The sequence below is a fragment of the Oncorhynchus kisutch genome, linkage group LG7 (assembly GCF_002021735.2).
Source record: "Oncorhynchus kisutch isolate 150728-3 linkage group LG7, Okis_V2, whole genome shotgun sequence".
NCBI lineage: Eukaryota > Metazoa > Chordata > Actinopteri > Salmoniformes > Salmonidae > Oncorhynchus > Oncorhynchus kisutch.
The window spans coordinates 39,090,616-39,115,380 of record NC_034180.2 but is presented as its reverse complement, the minus strand read 5'-3'; the positions used below and the strand labels follow the sequence as shown (position 1 = coordinate 39,115,380).

Here is a 24,765-nt window from a genome sequence, read left to right as displayed (position 1 = left end):
ACCTCTCACCTCACAGCGAGTGATCAGACTAGAATGTTCTTTGTATTTTTGGATGGGCTATTTTACCCAACATTGATAACTGAAATTAAAATCCTCTCCTTGAGTTTTTTATTTTAACTGAGTATTACTGACTGCTTACTGTCAAGTTAGGAACATAATGACTCTTCCACCCTCATTGCCTAGTATGGAGCTCCAAAGTTGCTTAGCAATCACCAAAGTGCTCAGCAATACGGCAGTACATGGAGTTATTTTTGTAAGTGCACCGGCAAAAGCCATGCTTTCCAATTCCATACCTCTAACTGCTCATTACTCATCTGAATGTGATCTCCACCATTCAATCTTTTCTGTTTAGCCATACTAAACTGTCAGATTAGCTCTTTACATTCGCCATCCTATGAGTTTTCTTCCAGGGATGCTAAAGCCATCTACCAATTAGCCAATGATCTCTTCTGATTTAGCTTGAGAGTGATGTGTAAATGTCTCAGCATGATTGCTGTGATTGCTTCCTCTTTGTGCATCTTCTCACAGCCTCTTAGTGGTCTTATTACAGTTTCACAGGTTCAACTAGGGTCATATCTTGAATAAGAACATATACAGTATTTCATTAAAAAAATTGAATCAATTGAAATGTACGATTGTAAATATGATTGCTAGTTAAAAACTAGATTAAACAAGATGGATAGTCACAAATTTCACTAAATATTAACTTCCTTTTCACGGTGTGAACATACACTCACCAGACAGTTAATTAGGTACCATGTTCACGAAAATGGATCGCTCCTACAGACAGTGAGTCAAGTGGCTGTGGCTTGCTACTGTATATAAAGCAGGCAGACAGGCATGGAGGCATTCAGTTACTGTTCGATTGAACGTTAGCATGGATAAAACGAGTGACCTAAGAGACTTTGAGCGTGGTATGATTGTCAGTGCCAGGATCCACCGGATCCACTATCTCAGAAATGGAGTTTACAGAGAATGGTGGGAAAAACAAAAAACATCCAGTCAGCGGCAGTCCTGTTGCCGAAAAACAGCTAACAGGCGGGCCACAAACAGACAAATAACGACGTAGTACAACAGCTCCACTTCACCTCAGGAGACTGAAAAAATTTGCTTGGCCCCTAAGACCCGCACAAACTTTTTACAGATGCACCATTGAGAGCATCCTGTCAAGCTGTATCACAGCCTGGTACGGCAACTGGACCGCCCACAACCGCAGTGCTCTCCAGAGGGTGGTGCGGTGTGCCCAGCGCATCACCGGGTGCACACTGACTGCCCCCCAGGACACCTACAGCGCCGATGTCACAGGAAGATGAAAAAGATCATCAAGGACATCAACCACCCAAGCCACGGCCTGTTCACCCCACTATCGTCCAGAAGGCGAGATCAGTACAGGTTCATCAAAGCTGGGGCCGAGAGACTGAAAAACAGTTTCCATCTCAAGGCCATCATACTGTTAAATAGCCATCACTAGCCAACCTCCGCCCAGAACATAGAAACTGTCACTAGTCGGCTACCACCCGGTTACTCAACCCTGCACCTTAGAGGCTGTTGCCCTATGTAATCAAGACATGGAATAAGTGGTCACTTTAATAATGGAACACTGGTCACTTTAATAATGTTTACAAACTATTTACTAATTTCATATGTATGTACTGTATTCTAGTCAAGGCCATACTATTCAGCTATTTCTGTATATACAGTGGGGGGGGAAAGTATTTAGTCAGCCACCAATTGTGCAAGTTCTCTCACTTAAAAAGATGAGAGAGGCCTGTAATTTTCATCATAGGTACACTTCAACTATGACAGACAAAATGAGGGAAAAAAATCCAGAAAATCACATTAGGATTTTTAATGAATTTATTTGCAAATTATGGTGGAAAATAAGTATTTGGTCAACAACAAAAGTTAATCTCAATACTTTGTTATATACCCTTTGTTGGCAATGACAGAGGTCAAACGTTTTCTGTACGTCTTCACAAGGTTTTCACACACTGTTGCTGATATTTTGGCCCATTCCTCCATGTAGATCTCCTCTAGAGCAGTGATGTTTTGGGGCTGTTGCTGGGCAACACGGACTTTCAACTCCCTCCAAAGATTTTCTATGGGGTTGAGATCTGGAGACTGGCTCAGCCACTCCTGGACTTATAAATGTTTCTTACGAAGCTACTCCTTCGTTGCCCGGTCGGTGTGTTTGGGATCATTGTCATGCTGAAAGACCCAGCCACATTTCATCTTCAATGCCCTTGCTGATGGAAGGAGGTTTTCACTCAAAATCTCACGATACATGGCCCCATTCATTATTTCCTTTACACGGATCAGTCGTCCTGGTCCCTTTTCAGAAAAACAGCCCCAAAGCATGATGTTTCCACCCCCATGCTTCACAGTAGGTATGGTGTTCTTTGGATGCAACTCAGCATTCTTTGTCCTCCAAACACAACGAGTTGAGTTGAACCAAGTTATATTTTGGTTTCATCTGACCATATGACATTCTCCCAATCTTCTTCTGGATCATCCAAATGCTCTCTAGCAAACTTCAGACGGGCCTGGACATGTACTGGCTTAAGCAGGGGGACACGTCTGGCACTGCAGGATTTGAGTCCCTGGCGGCGTAGTGTCTTACTGATGGTAGGCTTTGTTACTTTGGTCCCAGCTCTCTGCAGGTCATTGACTAGGTCCCCCCCGTGTGGTTCTGGGATTTTTGCTCACCGTTCTTGTGATCATTTTGACCCCACGGGGTGAGATCTTGCGTGGAGCCCCAGATCGAGGGAAATTATCAGTGTTCTTGTATGTCTTCCATTTCCTAATAATTGCTCCCACAGTTGATTTCTTCAAACCAAGCTGCTTACCTATTGCAGATTCAGTCTTCCCAGCCTGGTGCAGGTCTACAATTTTGTTTCTGGTGTCCTTTGACAGCTCTTTGGTCTTGGCCATAGTGGAGTTTGGAGTGTGACTGTTTGAGGTTGTGGACAGGTGTCTTTTATACTGATAACAAGTTCAAACAGGTGCCATTAATACAGGTAACGAGTGGAGCCTCTTATAGAATAAATTACAGGTCTGTGAGAGCCAGAAATCTTGCTTGTTTGTAGGTGACCAAATACTTATTTTCCACCATAATTTGCAAATAAATTCATAAAACATCCTACAATGTGATTTTCTGGATTTTTTTTCTTCTCATTTTGTCTGTCATAGTTGAAGTGTACCTATGATGAAACATACAGGCCTCTCTCATCTTTTTAAGTGGGAGAACTTGCACAATTGGTGGCTGACTAAATACTTTTTTGCCCCACTGTGTATATATATGGACACCTGCTCGTAAAAACGTCTCATTCCAAAATCATGGGTATTAATATGGAGTTGGTCCCCCCTTTGCTGCTATAACACCCTCTACTCTTCTGGGAAGACTTTCCGCTAGATGTTGGAACGTTGCTGCAGGGACTTGCTTCCATTCAACCACAAGCATTATTGAGGTCGGGCACTGATGTTGCGCAATTAGGCCTGGCTCGCAGTCAGCGTTCCAATTCATCCCAAAGGTGTTCGGTGGCATTGAAGCCATGGCTCTATGCATGTCTGCCTAGTGCTGAAAGTCTGCCTAGTGCTGAAGCACGTAGCGCAGTTAAATATTGACTTGGGTGTAACAAATCAAATCAAATGTATTTATATAGCCCTTCGTACATCAGCTGATATCTCAAAGTGCTGTACAGAAACCCAGCCTAAAACCCCAAACAGCAAGCAATGCAGGTGTAGAAGCACGGTGGCTAGGAAAAACTCCCTAGAAAGGCCAACAGAACATGGCCAAGATGTTCAAAATGTTCATAAATGACCAGCATGGTCAAATATTAATAACAACAGGCAGAACAGATGAAACTGGAGCAGCAGCAAGGCCAGGTGGACTGGGGATAGCAAGGAGTCATCATGCCAGGTAGTCCTGATGCATGGTCCTAGGGCTCAGGTCCTCCGAGAGACAGAAAGAAAGAGAAAAAGAGAGAATTAGAGAGAGCATACTTAAATTCACACAGGACACCAGATAAGACAGGAGAAGTACTCCAGATATAACAAACTGACCCTAGCCCCCCGACACATAAACTACTACAGCATAAATACTGGAGGCTGAGACAGGAGGGGTCAGGAGACACTGTGGCCCCATCCGATGACACCCCCGGACAGGGCCAAACAGGAAGGATATAACCCCACCCACTTTGCCAAAGCACAGCCCCCACACCACTAGAGGGATATCTTCAACCACCAACTTACCATCCTGAGACAAGGCCGAGTATAGCCCACAAAGATCTCCGCCACGGCACAACCCAAGGGGGGGCGCCAACCCAGACAGGAAGATCACATCAGTGACTAAACCTACACAAGTGATGCATCCCTCCTAGGGACGGCATGAAAGAGCACCAGTAAGCCAGTGACTCAGCCCCTGTAATAGGGTTAGACGCAGAGAATCCCAGTGGAAAGAGAGGAACCGGCCAGGCAGAGACAGCAAGGGTGGTTCGTTGCTCCAGAGCTTTTCCGTTCACCTTCACACTCCTGGGCCAGACTACACTCAATCATATGACCCACTGAAGACATGAGTCTTCAGTAAAGACTTAAAGGTTGAGACCGAGTTTGCGTCTCTCACATGGGTAGGCAGACCATTCCATAAAAATGGAGCTCTATAGGAGAAAGCCCTGCCTCCAGCTGTTTGCTTAGAAATTCTAGGGACAATTAGGAGGCCTGCGTCTTGTGACCGTGTAGGTATGTATGGCAGGACCAAATCAGAGAGATAGGTAGGAGCAAGCCCATGTAATGCTTTGTAGGTTAGCAGTAAAACCTTGAAATCAATCCTTGCCTTGACAGGAAGCCAGTGTAGGGAGGCTAGCACTGGAATAATATGATTTTTTAGTTCTAGTCAGGATTCTAGCAGTCGTATTTAGCCCTAACTGAAGTTTATTTAGTGCTTTATCCAGTTAGCCGGAAAGTAGAGCATTGCAGTAGTCTAACCTAGAAGTAACAAAAGCATGGATACATTTTTTGCATACATTTTTGTACAGAAAGTTTCTGATTTTTGCAATGTTACGTAGATGGAAAAAAAGCTGTCCTTGAAACAGTCTTGATATGTTCGTCAAAAGAGAGATCAGGGTCCAGAGTAACGCCGAGGTCCTTCACAGTTTTATTGGAGACGACTGTACAATCATTAAGATTAATTGTCAGATTCAACAGAAGATCTCTTTGTTTTTTGGGACCTAGAACAAGCATCTCTGTTTTGGCCGAGTTTAAAAGTAGAACGTTTGCAGCCATCCACTTCCTTATGTCTGAAACACAGGCTTCTAGCGAGGGCAATTTTGGGGATTCACCATGCTTCATTGAAATGTACAGCAGTGTGTCATCCACATAGCAGTGAAAGTTAACATTATGTTTTCGAATGACATCCCCAAGAGGTAAAATATATAGTGAAAACAATAGTGGTCCTAAAACGGAACCTTGAGGAACACGGAAATGTACAGTTGATTGGTCAGAGGACAAACCATTCACAGAGACAAACTGATATCTTTCCGACAGATAAGATCTAAACCAGGCCAGAACTTGTCCGTGTAGACCAATTTGGGTTTCCAATCTCTCCAAAATAATGTGGTGATCGATGGTATCAAAAGAGGCACTAAGGTCTCGGAGCACGAGGACAGATACAAAGCCTCGGTCTGATGCCATTAAAAGGTAATTTACCACCTTCACAAGTGCAGTGTCAGTGCTATGATGATACGAAGTTTGTCTTCAGGAAGGCAGTGAGTTGCTGCGCAACAGCCTTTTCTGACATTTTTGAGAGGAATGGAAGATTCGATATAGGCCGATAGTTTTGCCTCTGCCTCAAATTGCCTCTGGAAACAAGAATAATAAGAACTGTTCGTCGGGAGCTTCTTGAAATGGGTTTCCATGGCCGAGCAGCCTCACACAAGCGCAATAACAAGCGTCGGCTGGAGTGGTGTAAAGCTCTCCGCCATTGGAATCTGGAATGCTCTGGAACGCTACAGAATACAATGACATTCTAGAAGATTCTGTGCTTCCAACTTTGAGGCAGTTTGGGGAAGACCCTTTCCTGTTTCAGCATGACAATGCCCCCCTGCATAAAGCGAGGTCCATACAGAAATGGTTTGTTGAGATCGGTGTGAAAGAACTTGACTGGCCTGCACAGACCCAACATCAGTGCCCGACCTCACTAATGTTCTTGTGGCTGAATGGAAGCAAGTTCCTGCAGCAATTTTATTTCATTGAACCTTTATTTAACTAGGCAAGTCAGTTAAGAACAAATTCTTACTTACAAAGACGGCCTACCAAAAGGCAAAAGACCTCCTGCGGGGACGGGGGCTGGGATTAAAAATAGAAAATATAGGACAAAACACACATCACGACAAGAGAGACACTTCAACACTACGGTTTTACAAGTAGGCGTCATTGTAAATAAGAATTTGTTCTTAACTGACTTGCCTAGTTAAATAATGGTTAAATAAAAATAAATAAAGAGAGACCTAAGACAACAACATAGCATGGCAGCAACACATGACAACACAGCATAGTAGCAACACCACATGACAACAACATGGTAGCAACACAACATGGTAGCTGCACAAAACATGGTGCAAACATTATTGGGCACAGACAACAGCACAAAGGCAAGAAGGCAGAGACAACAATACATCACGCAATGTTCCAACATCTATTGAAAAGCCTTCACAGAAGAGTGGAGGCTGTTAAAGCAGCAAAGGGGGGGGAGGCAACTCCATATTAATGCCCATGACTTTGGAATGAGATGTTTGACGAACAGGTGTCCACATACTTTTGGTCATGTAGTGTATATTTATATATATATAGATTTGTATATATATAGATATATAGTCCAGACTCTGATATTGCACATCCTAATATTTATATATTCCATTCTTCTACTTTTAGATTTGTGTGTATTGTTGTGAATTGTTAGACGTTACTGCACTGTTGTAGTTAGGAACATAAGCATTTCGCTACACCCACAATAACATCGGCTAAATATGTGTGTGTGACCAATAAAATTTGATTTGTGGTGTGCAGAATGGCATCTGGGAAAGCACAACTCGTCGATCCTTGTCACGGATGGGCTATTGTAGCAGACGACCACCCTGGGTTCCACTCCTACTAGAGAAAAACAAGAGGGCTCCAGTGAGAACACGGTCACCAACAATGGACAATTGAGGAGTGGAAGAACATTTAGTTCAGTTGAGTGGCCTGGTCAGTCCCCAGACCTCAACCCAATAGAGCATCTTTGGAATGAGAAGGAACAGGCTGTTCGCAGCATGAATGTACCAACGTCCAATCTGCAGCAACTGCATGATGCCATCGCGTCAGCATGGACCAAAATCCATGTGGAACATTTCCAACACCTTGTAGAATGCCCTGAAGAATTCAGACTCTTCTGAAGGAAAAGAGGGTTCCGACCCATTACTAGATGGGTGTACCTAATAAACTGGCCGGTGAGTGTATGTTGCTGTTGAAGGAAAAAGTAAACTGCTGCTGCCTCACAATCTATCCAAGGTGCTTCAATTGATATATTATATTTTATTATCTGCCATTATGCTCCTATCTATGGGTACAGTATGTAACTGTTTTTCTGTATGGTGTACTGTGATTAGTGTTCTGTGTACTAGGCAGATGTGACCAGGATGTTGAATGTGATTGGCTGGCTTGTTTCAGGGATCCAGTTCCGCCTCCCCTCCACCTGCAGCACTGACCGGACGACCCACGAAACCCCAGGTAAACCTCCTGTCCAAGCCAATAGCGGATGGTGAATATGTTTTAAACCAGCATCGTTTATCATTTATTCATGACATACAGTAAAAATTCTGTGAATAAGCAGTCTCACATTCACACTGGTTTATCAAGCTTATCAAGATTAAACAAAACAACAACACCACCACATAATAATCCCTGAAAACAAGCATCAGTTACCGTTAAAACCCTGCAACTCACTCTCTCTCTCTCTCTCTCTCTTTCTCTCTCTCCCTCTCTCTCCCTCTCTCTCTCTCTCTCTCCCTCTCTCTCTCTCTCTCTCTCTCTCATCACCCTTGGCTATTTATTTTCTCCTTGAGCCTCTCTGCCGCGTTGTGGACCTTATTGATTCATCAGGCACAAGCCCTTATCTTGCAGGTAGATTGAAAAACGTCAGGGGAATGTAAAATACCCCTCTCCTCTTTTCCCTCTTCTCCTCTCCCCTCTTCCTCCTAAAACGGGCTATGGGAGTGAGAGAAATCGTGAGTGAGAGAAGTCGTGAGAGCTCTAGCAATGACGAACGCTTCGGAACATTGGCTCGCTTGACTGATGGGCCTTCCTTCCTTCCCTCCATCCTTCCTTCCTTACTTCCCTCTCTCACTCCCTCCGCACACTCACCAACAGGCACACACACACACACCCTTCTCCTCAGTATAGGTCAAGGTTTCTATTTGTAGATTCCCTGGGCCTTGGTGATACATCTGGCAGGGAGAGCACTTTGTCAAGTTATTTTGTTTAAAATGCTGGAGTTAAGGCCTCCGTTGCAGATGCTGGGGTCTGGAGTGACATAGAGGAGTGACAATTACCTTGTACCCCTGCACATAATTACCTTGTACCCTTGCACATCGACTCGGTACTGGTACCCCTTGTATATAGCCAAGTTATCGTTACTCATTGTCAGTGGCGATTTTAGCATGTAAATCTTGGTTGGCAAAAAATATATATATGTGGGATGCATGCCAGCAAAGCCAATACACAACACAACACTAAACAATACATTAATTGCATAATAACGGTGACAAACGGTGCCCACAAACTGTTCGGGCCTACATAAAGCTGTCCCAACAGCAGAGTCCCAACCCAACACTGCTACACCTGAATATCAGTTGAGCCTGGTCTGGCAGTGAAACAGTTCATTCAGCCTCATTTCCTGCCTTTTAAAAAAACGTAGCCGATATGGCTGACTTGCTTAAACAAATGTGGTTTCTACTGACAATTGAGATGTACAAGCTATGGCATAAGGGGACGACAAGCGGATATGAGGCAATCCGTAATTTCGAATAAGATATTAATGATCGAGCTAGGACAGACGTAGTCAATATAACTATTTGTTCAGCACTTTTGAAATGTACAGCGACAGAATTCAGAAAATGGGCCGTTCTTACAGTGTTGTCCCTGTACACCAAGTCAGAACCGTAGGATAAATAAAGGGGGTATATAAGCAGACAATGAAAGCTCTTACAATATTCAATGTTTACATTTCTCAAAAACAGGTTATAGGCTACATGTGCACCACCAATTCAGAACAGTGGGTGAAATTAAGAGGTGAAAATAGACCAGATTATTAGGGTGAGGCACACGGGCTACTACCAGCTTACTACACAATATACACTTAGTATTACTTTCTTAGCTACAGTATATATATCTCCCTGGCATATTATGTCATTTATGCAGCAGCATACAAGACATTTTCGGACTCACCTTGTTGTTCTGTGTTCACTTGAATAGGAAAGTGGCGCAACGGTCCTTCGTGGGAAAATTCTGTCATCAAAGTCTGGCATTCTCTGTATTTATGGTGCTTTCAAGACAACTGTCAACAACAAAAAAATCAAAAATGTAATCATGATGGCATCAGTGATCTTCAGGTCTTAGCTCTAGAAAGAGGCCCTAGTTCCCGATTTACAATTCTGAGTTGGATGACAGTTCTAAATGTATTTTCCCAGCCGTAACTCATTTTTCCCAAGTTCCCAGTTGTCTTGAACTCACTAAAGTCATATTTTGCAGTTTCAAGTTAACAGTTGTTTTGTGTGCTGCACAAATCATGCTTCATTGACAGCATGGACAATGCTGAAAGTTTTATCATTTTAATCTAGGAAAAGAAACACTTAATCTTAGACTTGGACCACAAAGCCACTCCACTGAATAGCAGGCTCAGGATTGCTTTGCAATGCTTGCAGTTATCCACTGGTTCCTTCCAACCACTCATTGGTGGTTTGAATTTGCAATTTCCAATTTGTTGTGAAATGTTTATGTCCAATATCCGATTAGCAAGGATATGTTTTATCTATAATTTCTCTTCATTATTTATCTTCATATGATAAGGATTAAAAAGGTTTTACCAGCAGATTGTCGACTTGATTCATGATGATGACTGCTAGCTAAAAAATTGAAAGTATGATGTTGACATGATTCGTCCAATCAAAGCTACTGTAGATATAACGTGATTTGAAGTAATTTTATCTGTGGCCAATGAACTTGAGCCTTCTTGGATGGGCACTTCTAATGTAACTCTATGGCAGCACCCAGGGGGCTTGAATTTTCGAGCTCTACCCCACTACGGTGACGTAGTGTTCCCTTGAGTGATAGAACACTGAGCCAATCACGGCGCAACGCTCCATATTTTCTGCTGGCTTGCCCGACCACCACAGAAACCACTGAGTTAGGCTGAAACACCTTCATGCTGGAGCTGCCTTATTCAAGAAAACCAAAAAGAGACCATGTTTGTATATATATGATATATATATACAATGTAAATATATATATATATATATATATATATACAATGTAAATATATATATATGTATATATATATATATTTACATTGTTTACAAACTGATATGTGACATGTATTCATGTCAAAATAACATGCAAAACAGACAAGCCCCACATTTTTGCTGAAAATATGGGGATCCAAACAGGTGTGGTTCTGCCCTTTTAAAACAATCTAAGGGGGATCACGTGACCCTTGAACGAGATGGCCGCATGAACTAAGAGCTCCGCACAAGTAGTTTCCAATTCTTAATCTTACCTCCACTTCAAGTTAAAACTCCTTTAGCTTTAGTCAAAAGGTCATGGCAGCTACAAAAGGTGACATTACAGGTGACATTTGTACCCAGATTTGAGCATAAGCCATTTTTTGAAAAATCTAGCGTCATTAGCCAGGCGCAAGAGGACACCCCGCCCCCCAGGTCCAACAAATGCCAACCTTGCACTCTGCCGAAGATATCCTTTCTGAACTGAGATCCCAACATACAGAACTCAACATCAAATTAGATGGCATTAACTCTCAGCTCAGTGCGATAGGGCAAGGTGTCAACCCTGGAAAATGCTTTGCCCTGACATCAACAACAAGATAACCATCAAGGCGGGCACCTGGATGAGGCAGAGAGGGGAATCCTATCCATGGAAAACTCACTGACAAACACCATGGAAACAATAGCATATGCTAAAAAGAAAATAGAGCATCTGGAAGAGAAAACAGAGGACCTGGAAAACAGGTGGCGAAGGAATAATTGTGTTCTATTAAATCTGGGAGAAAAAGTAGAGGGAAACATGCCACTGATCCGCATCCTGCAAGACAAACTTCCCGAGTGGCTCCACCTGTCCACCGACAGGCCCATAGAACTCAAGAGAGCTCACCAAGCACTGAGGCCTCCACCAGCAGCCAGACAACCACCGTGCCCAATCACCATACGTTTCCTGAGATTCACCGAAAAGGAACGAGTCCTACAGGCGGCGAAAATCAACACCATTACAGTGGGAAACACCAAACTCACTTTACACCAGGACCTGTCAGCTGGAATACGCCGAAAGCACCGAGAGTTTGATGAGGTGAAGAAGTACTCCGTTGACCGAGGCATCTTTAGGGGATTGAAATACCAATAAAAAAAGTCTAAGGCAGTCTAAGGCACTGCTTCTCAGTGCTAGAGGCATCCTTACAGACCCTGGTTCAAATTCCAGGCTGCATCATAACTGGCCGGGATTGGGAGTCCCATAGGACAATTGGCCCAGCATCGTCTGGGTTAGGGTTTGGCCGGGGTAGGCCATCATTGTAAATAAGAATTTGTTCTTAACTGACCTGCCTAGTTAAATAAAGGTTCCATTTTTTTAAAACTGTTGGTGAAAACAGATGGGGTAGCATATCGCTGCAGAATGTTGTGGTAGTCATGCTGGTTAAGTGTGCCTTAAATTCTAAATAAATCACCAACAGTGTCACCAGCAAAGCACCCCCATACCATCACACCTCCTCCTCCATGCTTCTCGGTGGGAACCACACATGCGGAGATCATCTGTTCACCTACACTGCATCTCACAAAGACACAGCGGTTGGAACCAAAAGTCTCACATTTGGACTCATCAGACCAAAGCACACATTTCCATCGGTCTCATGTCTATTGCTCGTGTTTGTTGGCCCAAGCAAGTCTCTTCTTCTTATTGGTGTCTTTTAGTAGTGGTTTCTTTGCAGCATTTCAACAATGAAGGCCTGATTCATGCAGTCTCCTCTGAACAGTTGAATTTGAAATGTGTCTGTTACTTGAACTCTGTGAAGCATTTATTTGGGCTGCAATTTCTGAGGCTGGTAACTCTAATGAACTTATCCTCTGCAGCAGAGGTAACTCTGAGTTTTCCTTTCCTGTGTCGGTCCTCATGAGAGCCAGTTGCATCATGGTGCTTGATGGTTTTTGCGACTGCACTTGAAGAAACTTTCAAAGTTCTTGAAATGTTTCTGGATTGACTGACCTTCATGTCTTAAAGTTTCACTTTGCTTATTTGAGCTGTTCTTGCCATAATATTGACTTTGTATTTTACCAAATAGGGCTATCTTCTGTATACCACTCCTACCTTGTCACAACACAACTGATTGGCTCAAACACATTACAAAGGAAAGAAATTCCACAAATGAACTTTTAACAAGGCACATCTATTAATTGAAATGCATTCCAGGTGACTATCTCATGAAGCTGGTTGAGAGAATGCCAAGAGTGTGCAAAGCTGTCATCAAGGCAAAGGGTGGCTACGTTGAAGAATCTCAAATCTCAAATCTATTTTGATTAGATTACCACTTTTTGGGGTTACTTCATGATTTCATATGTGTTATTTCATAGTTTTGATGTGCAATGTAGAAAATAGTAAAAATAAAGAAAAACCCTTGAATGAGTAGGTGCGTCTAAACTTTTGACTGGTGCTGTAAATCAAAACTTAGACGTTGAACTGACGTCTGTGCCCAGTGGGATATCCTTAAAAGCCTGGTAAACGTAGCACTGTTTAGTATTTTTTATCATCTTGATGATATGGCCGGAGACACTTTGCTTTTTGAAAGTCCAATTTTTTGAATGACTGCTAACAAGCAAAAAGGTGTCCATGTTGTTGTCATGGAGATAAGGAGCAGGTTTTCTGTCTGGATAGTTATTGTGTGATTTAAAGGTTAAGTAAAACCACCTGTCTTGCCTGGTATGGTTGCTATGGTTTCTGTTGGCTGAGACGTGAGGGGACAGGCTAAATGCTGAGTAACACTGCCAAGATGGGGGGGTCCATCTGCTGAATCTTCTCACTTTATTTCCTTCTTTCTTTCTTTCTCTCTCTCTTTCTCTCTCTCTTACCCTCTCTCTCTTTATTTATTTATTTATTTATATTTTTCTCACTCTCTCTTTCTTTCTCTTTTTTCTCCCTCACCCTCTCTTTCTCTCTTTGTATATATACTTTATCTCGCCTTCACTCTCTCTCAATGTCTGTATCTTTCTGTCTCTTCTTTGTTATTCTTTCTCTCTCTACTGACTCATCTTGGTGACCTCTTTGAGAAGATAATTTCTGAATGGGGGACAAAGTGAGTCATTAGGCCTTAGAGCAGTATGCTGAGCTCTACAGGGAGGATGTCAGCAGAGGGTATTTATAGAACCAGCCTGGGTGCTGCTGGGGAGTGCTTAAGGGTCATGGTGTTGGAGGGACAAATTCTGCATTGAATGCATATTCAAAACCAATTCATAGTCCAATGTCATTGTTAGTCCATTTTAAAGTAGTCCGAAGAGGATAAGTTTTCTTCAAATGAGAAACCCAGTGGAAATATTTTCTGGAGAATGGAATAGAGGATGAAGAATTCACTGAAGGGACTGAACACAAATCAATTAGCCCCTGTCAGTACATACATTCATAAATTATTTAATTTGATGCCCAGAAGACATGCTTGAATTTTTCAGTGAGCATAGATTTTGTGTAAGAAATAATTGCAAACTGTTGAAAACTCCATTAGTCCCTACAATATACTAGTTTCTTAGAAATGCTGGCCTGCTGTATAATTCAGTGTACTGTATTCCTCCTTCCCTTTCTCTATGGTCAGTGGTATCTGGTCTCCTTGGGACGTCCCTACTATAAACACTAACCATAACCTTAACCCCTACCCTAACCATAAGTCTTACCTAACCCTAATCTTAACCCTTACCGTAACCATTTAAAATGACAACTTCAAGGGGGTAGTGACGTCCTAAGGATTCTGGATAGTACAAAACCTCTCTTTATAAGAGTTCTGATGAGCCAAGACCACTGTGGGCTTTGATCATTAGATGTTCTTCAAATGGATAAGCTGTTTGAGTTGATAGCCTGTTACAGTATTAGGCTGCTCCGTCAAAGTTATTTTTTAAAGGAGAGGACACATCAAACCCAGTTATTTATATAGTCACATTCTCATTTGCACTTGAAAGATATGTTTAATTTTTATAATCCCCTGCGCATCAAATACATGTAAGGAGAATGGCTGTCAACACTCCACAGTGAATACCTCTCTGTGGTCTCTCCGCTCTCTAATTGTCAACGGCAGAGCCCTACAGTACCTAATCTACTTCAACTTCCACATCATAGTACTTCCTTTTAACTTTTACCTTCTCTATTCCTCTATCTTTCAGAGATCACGTACACAAACAACTACAAGAAGATGACCCCTCCGCCGGTCCCGCCCCGCTCCACCGTAGGCTCTAAGCCCCTCATCTCAGTCACGGCTCAGAGCAGCACAGAATCCACCCAGGATGCGTACCATGACGGTAGACCTCCTCGAGGGTGGGGGGATGGGCTGGGCCTGAGCCTGGGAAGGTCCCTGTATAACTCCACAGACAGTCTGGACAGTGCCAAGGCGGTGACTATAGCCATGGAGGCTGCAGGGGTGATGTCTGGGAAGAGGCACCCGTCCACAGACAGTCATAGCTCAGTGATGACCTGTGATAAAGCCATCCTGGTGTCCAAGGCTGAGGAGTACCTCAAAACACCACGCTCTTCCATAGGGATACAGGTGAGTGGCACGCAAGCACACACACACACACACATACACACGGGTATACAAAAAATTGTGCACACACACACACCCACCCATTCATAAAGTCGCACGCTCATGTATCCCACTCTGGCACACCAGTCTCTCCTCTAGGCCTAAAAATAGAACCAATGAGTCATCCTACTGCAATCCATTAATTAGAATTCAACTCATGAATCGGGCTTATACTGAATGGGTCTCTCTCCCTACCTCCCTCTCCCCTCTCCCTCTCTCTCCTCTCTCTTTTCTCTCTCTTCACTCTCTTACCCTCGCTCTTTTCTCTTTCATTCTCTCTTCCCTCGTGTGACCCTGGGAGTAAGGGGCTTCATCACACACTGCAGTCTGCAGACGTCTGGCCTGACAGTTCCCCTGAATAAAACAGGCAGGCAGGCAGACAGGCAGACAGGCAGACAGGCAGACAGACAGACAGACAGACAGACAGACAGACAGACAGACAGACAGACAGACAGACAGACAGACAGACAGACAGACAGACAGACAGACAGACAGACAGACAGACAGACAGACAGACCAGCAGTCACCAATTCAGACTGCATACAGCCTTTTATCAAAGGATGATATTAAATTTGTTCTGCTTGTGTATGGTGCAGTGAGCTCGTTCCTTCCCTATCTCACTATTTCCCTGTTCAAAGGCTGGGATTATCATGGATTCAGAGCTATCTACATGTATCTAATTAATGGAAGCTTCTCTAATGTCAAACATTTAAAGCATGGTGTACCCCAGGGCAGCTCTCTAGGCCCTCTACTCTTTTCTATTTTTACCAATGACCAGCCACTGGCATTAAACAAAGCATGAGTGTCCATGTATGCTGATGATTCATCCATATACGCATCAGCAACCACAGCTAATGAAGTCACTGAAACCCTTAGCAAAGAGTTGCAGTCCGTTTTCAAATGGGTGGTCAGTAATAAACTGGTCCTGAACATCTCTAAAACTAAGAGAATTGTATTTGGTACAAATCATTCCCTAAGTTCTAGACCTCAGCTGAATCTGGCAAGGAATGGTGTGGCTGTTGAACACGTTGAGGAGGCTAAATTACTTGGTGTTACCTTAGATTGTAAACTGTTATGGTCGAAACATATTGATTCAACGGTCGTAAAGATTGGGAGAAGTCTGTCCATAATATTATTTTTTGACACCACACTCCACTGTAAGGCTCCGGGTGTCGTGGGTGTGGAGTCAAATGCAGGAGACAGAGAGTTCAATGCTGTGCGTCTTTTAATAGCACCACAGGGTGCAAAAGTTACGTTCCCAAACACAGGGAATCAAAATGTACAATGGAAAAATCACGACCAGGCACTAACACGTACCTCTTACAACAGAGCCGAAGGTTACATTGAAATAATCCCGCACAACAACCAGGCGGGCCGGCTGTCTAATAAAGACAAACTAATTAAACATAAACAGGTGCTACCACTAAACATACAAGGAGGGGGAGGAAAGACAATCAGTGGCAGCTAATAGGCCGGTGACGACGACCGCCGAGCGCCACCCGCCCGGGAAGGGGAAACACCCTCGGTCGGACTCGTGACATCCACAAAGCCTGCAGGTCCTGCAGGCTCTAGTTTTATCTTATCTTGATTATTGTCCAGTCGTGTGGTCGAGTTCTGCAAGGAAAGACCTAGTTAAGCTGCAGCTGGCCTAGAACAGAGTGGCACTTCTTGTAATAAGGGGGCTGATATAAATACCATGCATGTCAGTCTCTCTTGGCTAAGAGATGAGGAGTTACTGACTGCATCACTTCTTTCTAGAAGAAACATTAATGTGTTGAAAATTCCAAATTGTTTGCATATTCAACTTACACACAGCACTGCAACACATACTTACCCCACCAGACATGCCACCAGGGGTCTTTTCACACTCCCTAGGGACAGAACAAATTCAAGGAAACATACCGTATTATACAGCCATGAGTGCATGGAACTCCCTTCCCTCTCTTATAGAGCAAGTGAACAGCAAACCTGGTTTCAAAAAACAAATAAAGCAACACCTCACGGCACAAGGCCTCTCCCCTATCTGACCTGCTTGTTGTGTGTACTATATGTACTGACATGTACATGGAACTGATAGATGGACACACATGCACACTACATGTTAGGTTTTCAATGTATGTAAATTGTTAAGCATTTTGTCTGTAACGTCTTTTTCAGTAAGTGTCAGACTCTAATAAGACTAGCTGTTGCCAATGGTATCGTCTAATAGCGTCGTCCTAATAAATCAAATCAAATGACTCTCAATGGTCACCCTCATCTCTCTCTATTCCCTCTCTTCTTTTCTCTCTCTCTCTCTCTCTCTCTCTCTCTCTCTCTCTCTCTCTCTATTCCCTCTCTTCTTTTCTCTCTCTCTCTCTCTCTCTCTCTCTATCTCCTCCCTCTCTCTCCCCCCAGGCAGGGTTTGTTTGTGGAGACAGGTGAGTCTCAGTCCCTCAGAGATGATCAGGCAGCCCATCCTGGGTGATGAATGAAGATTTTAAATAGCTGAGCTGAATGCCGTGCCGCTCGGCGTAGTGCCTTGCTGTGTTGCATGCCATGCCACCCAATCACACTACCCGCCATCTCCCCAAATCTGCTCACTAACGGACCCCTGATTCACCACACTCCTAATCAGATGCAGATACAGAATAATATATATAATTGCTGGGGAGAATAGGCAGAAGGAGAGAGAAGGAAAAGAGGGTCTGGGGGAGTGAGAGAGAAAGAGAGAGAAGGAAGAGGGTATGGTTGGTTACAGAGAGGAAGAGAGAGAAGGAAGATAGGGTATGGTGGGGTGACAGAGAGGAAGAGAGAAGGAAGAGAGGGTATGGTGGGGTGACAGAGAGGAAGAGAGAAGGAAGATAGGGTGTGGTTGGTTACAGAGAGGAAGAGAGAGAAGGAAGAGAGGGTATGGTGGGTGACAGAGAGAAAGAGAAAGAAGGAAGAGAGAGACAGGGGGTAATGGAGAAGGAGAGGCAGGAAGGCCTGAATTACATTGGTTTTCAAATTGGATCCAATGATGTGTGTAAAATACAGAAGCACTTTAGATTAGTAATGGCTGGCAGTGTGAATGTCTACATTTATTGAAACATACCAGACATGCCGCATGCAACACCAAACTCCAACAAAGTTTCCCTTTAAACTGTGCAGCTAGTATTCGGCCAGTGTGGTAAGATCAGTTTAAATTCACCTGCATCGTCACAGACCTCCTGAGCACAGTTCAGTCAAATTCACCTCTGGTACTGAAGCCTACAACCCTATTGATTGGCCCATAGTTTGACCTTTCACCCCTCACCTCAGAAAAGACCACAATCTTAATCCTTAGCCTTTGACCGTTTGGGCGCAGTGTTTGAGTTTTGACGCCTTACGTTCTGGTGGCATTTATAGTGTGCGGCGTCCATATTAGGACAGTGTAAGAATGGATAATGTAGCAGGATCTTACTCTCACTACCTACCTACTGTAACTTACTACCTGCCTTAATCTCCATTATGCTGATGCCTACAGTTTCCAAGGTTTCCACACCTATGCTGTGTGCGCGTGTGTGTGTGTGTGTGTAGCGTGGTGTGTGTTTTCATCAAACCAGGTGTTGCTTATTTTTTTTGTCTCTACCAGCACACTTTGAACATTTCCCAGGATCCCCTAAATCTCTCCCCTCCTCATCCATCATAGAGCAGCAGCCCATTCTGTCTCTCTGAGGTGGACTTCGCTTTGTGCCTTTAGCAGAAAGTAATGGAGGTCACCTGGACCAGTAGCGACTCACCACTGATTACCTTTCTGGGAAAGAAAAGGAGGATTCAGAGTTGCTCGCTGCCTGAATAGCAAAGTGTCCCTCCAAAAATGTCACTGTTTGTACCAGGCTACTCTGCAATGTAGCAGGCTTGACATTTTTCTAGATTCTTTGTTCATTGCAAACCACTTAAAGCTAAAGAGTTATTCATGTGAGTTTGGAGCTTTTAAGGCTCTCAGACAGACAGACAGGCAGACAGATGTTCTATCAGGACTCTGCCTGCTTCAGCTGGATTCCACTGTGTAGTCTCTCAGAGCGGAGGAGGATTCAAATGTGGGTGAATAGATGTTCAAATTACCCTGTTAATAATCAAGTTTAAAATTAGAGGTCTGCTGGTCTCACACTTGTTTTACTCAACAGAGAGACAACATGTCAGTGGGCGTCACAAGGACTATATCAAGCTACCACACACACCACACACTTCTACCTCCCAGATATTACTAGTCCCTGCAGACTGTAGGCTATATGCAACTGCACGGTAAAAGTTTTGTTGGCAGTACATGTAATGAAGTAATAATTTTCTGACACGAACAGTCACAGGACATATATGTTTTTGTGTGTGAAACAAGTTCATGGAGAAAGATCAGATTAGAAAGAAAGAGATAGACAGGGTGCCCATGGACCATGTGTGAGATAGATAAAGAGAGAGAGACAGAGAAAGAGGGAGAGAGAGAGCGACAGACAAAAAGAGAGAGAGAGAGGCAAAGAGAGAAAGAGAGAGAATGGCAGAGAGAGAGAGCGCGAGACAGACAGACAGACAGACAGACATTCCATAAAGGATCAGTGCTGATAGGGCCATTCAATCAGGATCAGCAACTCTCAGGACCAAGAGGGATCAGTCTCTTACCATCCCTGGCCAGCACCGTCAACCCAGTATCATGCTTCAATGAACACTAACAAACACCTGTCTGTCAGTCTGTTACACACCACCCCAGGCATACTACACATGATCACATCTCTCCACACCCTAATTAGGTTTTGTAATGTATTTTAGTTTTTTTAATACCTTCCCTGTGTATCTCCAAAACGGCTGCTTGTTGTTGGTATAAATCACTGTGTTGAGTGCTGAGGGTGTTGAAGAACTAGTTGTGTTTGGTTGAGTTCTCTGCCTCTGTTAATCACACTGTAGTTATGTTCTGACAGGCCGCTTACAGTTGAGGAGGCACAGCGCGGGACCAATAACCCCACGGACGTCTGGGAGTGGTCATAATGAGAACACTGTTGCTGTTATATTGTGTTGCATTAGGTGGAAGCAGCCACCGACTCGGAGTCAGAAACCAAAGGATCGAGGGAATACCATTCTGTGGGGATCCAAGTAGAAGATGACAAAAGGTAAAATGTTGTTTTTCATACATTCCTTTTCTGTAACAATGGCTTTACTACAGGCCTGGCCCGGTGTGTCTTTATCAACGTCACCACCAGCCTTTCCTCTTTCTCTCTGTGTGTTAGTTTACAATATCCCTTGCCTGAATGTTTGCTTTCCCTAATCTGTGTCTCAGAGGGCAGGGCAGGTTGAAGCGCTCCAACAGTGTAACAGCCTCCGTTCAGGCTGACATGGAGATGGAGGGGTTTCCCACCATGGAGGACAAGGGCCTACAGTTTGGAGGGGGCTTCCTAGGGGGGCACTCTGAGCCCAGCACGCCCACCCAGTACGGAGTTCGCACCGTCCGCACCCAGGGCCTCTTCAGCTACCGGGAGGACTACCGGACACCCACGGAGCCCCCCAGCCCCCAGCAGACCTCCAGCGAGACCACCTGGCAGCTAGAGCCTCCCTCTCCTAGGGAGCCCGCAGCATCGTCTGGAGAGTCGGGCCGCGTGTCCCCCTCCTTGCGGAGGGATGGAAGCTGGTTCATGCAGCTGCTCCACGCAGAGACCAAGAGGATGGAGGGATGGTGTAAAGAGATGGAGGCAGAGGCAGAGGAGAACGACCTCTCTGAGGACAGTGAGTGGGATAGGACTCAGAATGTACAGTCATTTAGGAAACATTTTCTTCCATAGAGACTCGTAAGACTTTTAGGTAACAGATGATGAGTTGATTTTCTGTCTTTCAGTCCTAGGTAAAATCAGGAGTGCGGTGGGCAGTGCTCAGCTCCTTATGTCTCAGAAATTCCAGCAGTTATACTGGCTTTGTCAGCAGAACCTGGTGAGTAAAGTCATTGAAACATTGTGTGTACATACAGTTTGTGAGTGTGTGTTAAAAAAAATACACTACCAGTCAAAGGTTGTAGAACACCTACTCATTCAAGGGTTTTCTTAATTTGTACTATTTTCTACATTGTAGAATAATAGGAAAAGACATCAAAACGATGAAATAACACCAATGGAAGGAATCATGTAGTAACCAAAAAAGTGTTACATCAAAATGTATTTCATATTTGAGATCCTTCAAATAGCCACCCTTTGCCTTGATGACGGCTTTGCACACTATTGGCATTCTCTCAACCAGCTTCACCTGGAATACTTTTGCAATAGTCTTGAAGGAGTTCCCACATATGCTGAGCACTTGTTGGCTGCTTTTCCTTCACTTTGCGGTCCAACTCCTCCCAAACCATCTCAATTTGGTTGAGGTCGAGGGATTGTGGAGGCCAGATCATCTGATGCAGCACTCCATCACTCTCCTTCTTGGTAAAATAGCCCTTACACAGCCTAGAGTTGTGTTTCTTGTCATTGTCCCAGTGAAAAACAAATGACAGTCCCAAGCCCAACAGGTCAGAAACTATTGAATTTGCCATTGAGTATGGAAAAATACAAAATAAGAAATCTAGTACTTCTGAGATGACAGCATCTTGAGGTGAACAATATGAGACTGTAAATTTCCGTGTCACCAATGACGCACTCCCAGCTCTAGACTAGAATACTGAGACGACCCTCCTTTAAATTAAGAACTATCTCTTCATATTGGTTTACCTCTATTCTTACTCCTCTGTATTGATCTCAGCCAAATATTCAAGATTTGAGATTAAGCCGGTCTGGACAAATTGTACTGCTATTTTTTGCCATATGCAGCAGAAATGGCAGCATTCAGAAAAGACTGAAAAGTGCACAGGGGATTATTTAGTTTGAACTAGTCTTTTATATAGAGTTTTTCTGCCTCTACTTCCCAGATAGACATTTTCCAAATAATACTGCATAGACTTTCAGAACATAGATTTGAGTCTATTTCAAGAAGTGGCATACGGCAAATTTGAGGTTTAAGGAGATGTCTAATTGTGCTTTATTTGTAAAGCTTTTTCTCTCCTGGATAACATACGCCTAACTTGAACAAACTTCCAAAGACAGTTGTAGACTCATAAAAAGTGCATTACAGTGGCTTGGAAATAAAATGACATTCAAAAAGAGCCAAATAATTAGTAGGAAGCCTTTTGTCATAATTTTGATGTTACCAGATTGACTTTGGATGCAGTATAACATTAGCTAACAAGTTAAGCTTGAGGGGAGGCCACTGGATTTTAGCTGGCTAATGTTACCATTGCTAGCTATTTTTTACGAACTTTGCTTGCTAATGACATTGTCATCTGTCTAAAGTAAATTTGATGACATGATAATGCGGGCAAAGTTGTTCTACTAAGTATTTGACTACTTTAGCAATGTCATCATATTTCCAGGCACTATAGTGTAATTTAGACGAAACAGTAGTTAGCCTCCATCCAGAATGACTGGGCTAATCACCTCTTTAGGGCACCACTATGGCACCGCCGATAGAGGATGGCTTATTAAGAACGTTCAGAACAATGTCATGACGCAACCGAGTGACGGAGGTGCAATCTATCAATACGGCACCCGCATACTTTATCAATTACAGAACTACTAAAGCTTTGCCTGGTACTGTATGTATGTACATGTGTACTGTAGCTCTTGGCACCACTTAATGGTGACAGTAGCCTAAGCTATTGTGTTAATAACATGCAATTACCCTTTACCATGTACGGCACGTAGTTCTGAACACTTATTAAGTACTGCTTACTATTTTTCCTTTCTGAGACCTTCCACTTTATTAACTTCATTGTAATTCAAAGAGTGACCTAAACCTTTACTTCAGAGCCTATATATTTAGATCTACATTCAGAATGCAGCAGTCTGAAACTCCTCCAGACAGTTGGCTTTGATATTGTTGTGCCCTCCAGCTATCCAGTATATGGAGCACATCAAGTCACTGAATTAATGGGGGGAGATGGTAAGCCGGAGTCCAATGGGATGCTATGGATCTTATTTCTCAACTCTTAACTTCATAACAGAGTTGGAGATTTAGGCTCTAGTCTCACTAGTATCTTCTGTGGTGTCAGTAGTGTGTCTGAGACACTAGAGCTCCAGCTGATTGGGACTCTGGTCGATGTGATGTGATGAATAAGACTGACTGTCAGTGAATGAAATGTGAGCCCTCTTCATGATTGCCCATCCTCATGGGGGTTAGGAGAGATTGGCATGGATCACATTTTGTTGTGGCTCATTATAATGAAGTGTCCTCTAGGTCCAATAGTCTAACCATGAGATGACAATTGGAGAAAAAACTGAAATGATTGTCTTTTTGAAGTTTGACCTTCCTGCTACCATGACTTTGCTGAAACTGTTTTATTATTATTTTAAATATACCATAAATCCTTGCAGTTTTCTGCTGTTGGAGTTCTGATAAGGACATCTAGTGGAAGTTATCAGAAGTGCAATAAATAACTTACAGTCTAAAACTACACTGTTTTTAAAGTGAACATGGAATATGATCTCGGTCTCAGGCCTAAAGTATCTGTAATTCAGGCACTGATGTGGTCATCTATAACCCCTTGCAGGACCCCAGTGCCATGCCCCGCCCCACCTCTCAGGACCTGGCTGGATTCTGGGACCTCCTGCAGCTGTCCATCGATGACGTCACCACCAAGTTTGACAAGCTGCAGCAGATGAAGAACAATGACTGGAGGCCCGTAGAGAAGAGCCCTGAGAAGAAGGTGGGTAGCACTGAGGTATAGAGAATACAGTCTATTCTTATTCTGTTGTCTATAGTGGGTATTCTCAATGCCTGGTGAGACACAGACACAGAATTAGAGTCATTGTATTTCTATGGAAACAGATACAGCTACATAATCACACAGTCAGAGCCTTATTAGAGAGAGATGTGAGATTACTCAGAGCAACATTGTAGTAGTGTGGAGCGGTGCTCTTCGTTATGTGAGGTCAAATGCTTAGTTAAGCACCACAGGGTGTCTTTGACATGGTGCTTAACTATGCTGATTTATACCACTGGGTGTCATTGACATGGTGCTTAACTATGCTGATTTATACCACTGGGTGTCATTGACATGGTGCTTAACAATGCTGATTTATTTCTAATCACTCAAATGGATGATATGTCAACTACTGCTTATACATGTTGAATTACAGAATCGTTTTTGATACAGTTCAGATTTTGGTCTAGTTTGTCTCTCTTTCTTCATGTATCCAGTTACCACCTGCCATACCAAAGAAGTCCATGATCGGGAAGAGAGGTGTGACGCGGGAGAAATCCCTGGATCTTCCAGACCGCCATCGCCAGGAGGCACGCAGGAGGCTGATGGCGGCCAAGCGTGCAGCTTCCTTCCGTCAAAACTCGGTGTCAGAGAGAGCAGACAGCATCGAGATCTACATCCCTGAGGCCCAGACTCGCCTTTGAGAGCATTGGGACAGGGGTCAGGGGTGAGGGGCGTCTCCCCCTTCAGACTTCCCCTCAACTAGACTCTCCTTTAACTAGCCTTTTTCTAGACTATCTACTGTACACTTTCCTCCTTTACCTGTCTCCTCATGACTGTCATCATCTTCTGAGTTCATCTCCAGTCCTCACTAAGTACGATATCGCAGAACCCCTCATCCATTACCAAATATGTATTAGTAGATATACAGAACCAGTCAACAGTTTGGACACACCTACTCATTCAAGGGTTTTCT

At 43.5% G+C, this 24,765-nt stretch overlaps 1 protein-coding gene across 1 annotated transcript in view; it reads left to right on the top strand.

The window, feature by feature from the left end:
• Window positions 1–24,765, top strand: part of LOC109894606 (disks large-associated protein 2) — a 79,309-nt gene extending 54,544 nt beyond the window's left edge. The window contains exons 5-11 of the mRNA XM_031829077.1: window positions 7,702–7,761; window positions 14,673–15,052; window positions 20,102–20,187; window positions 20,355–20,797; window positions 20,907–20,998; window positions 23,637–23,792; window positions 24,287–24,765. Of these exons, the coding sequence (XP_031684937.1) occupies window positions 7,702–7,761; window positions 14,673–15,052; window positions 20,102–20,187; window positions 20,355–20,797; window positions 20,907–20,998; window positions 23,637–23,792; window positions 24,287–24,493 (1,424 nt within the window). The 3' untranslated portion in view covers window positions 24,494–24,765. The remainder of the gene's footprint in view (window positions 1–7,701; window positions 7,762–14,672; window positions 15,053–20,101; window positions 20,188–20,354; window positions 20,798–20,906; window positions 20,999–23,636; window positions 23,793–24,286) is intronic.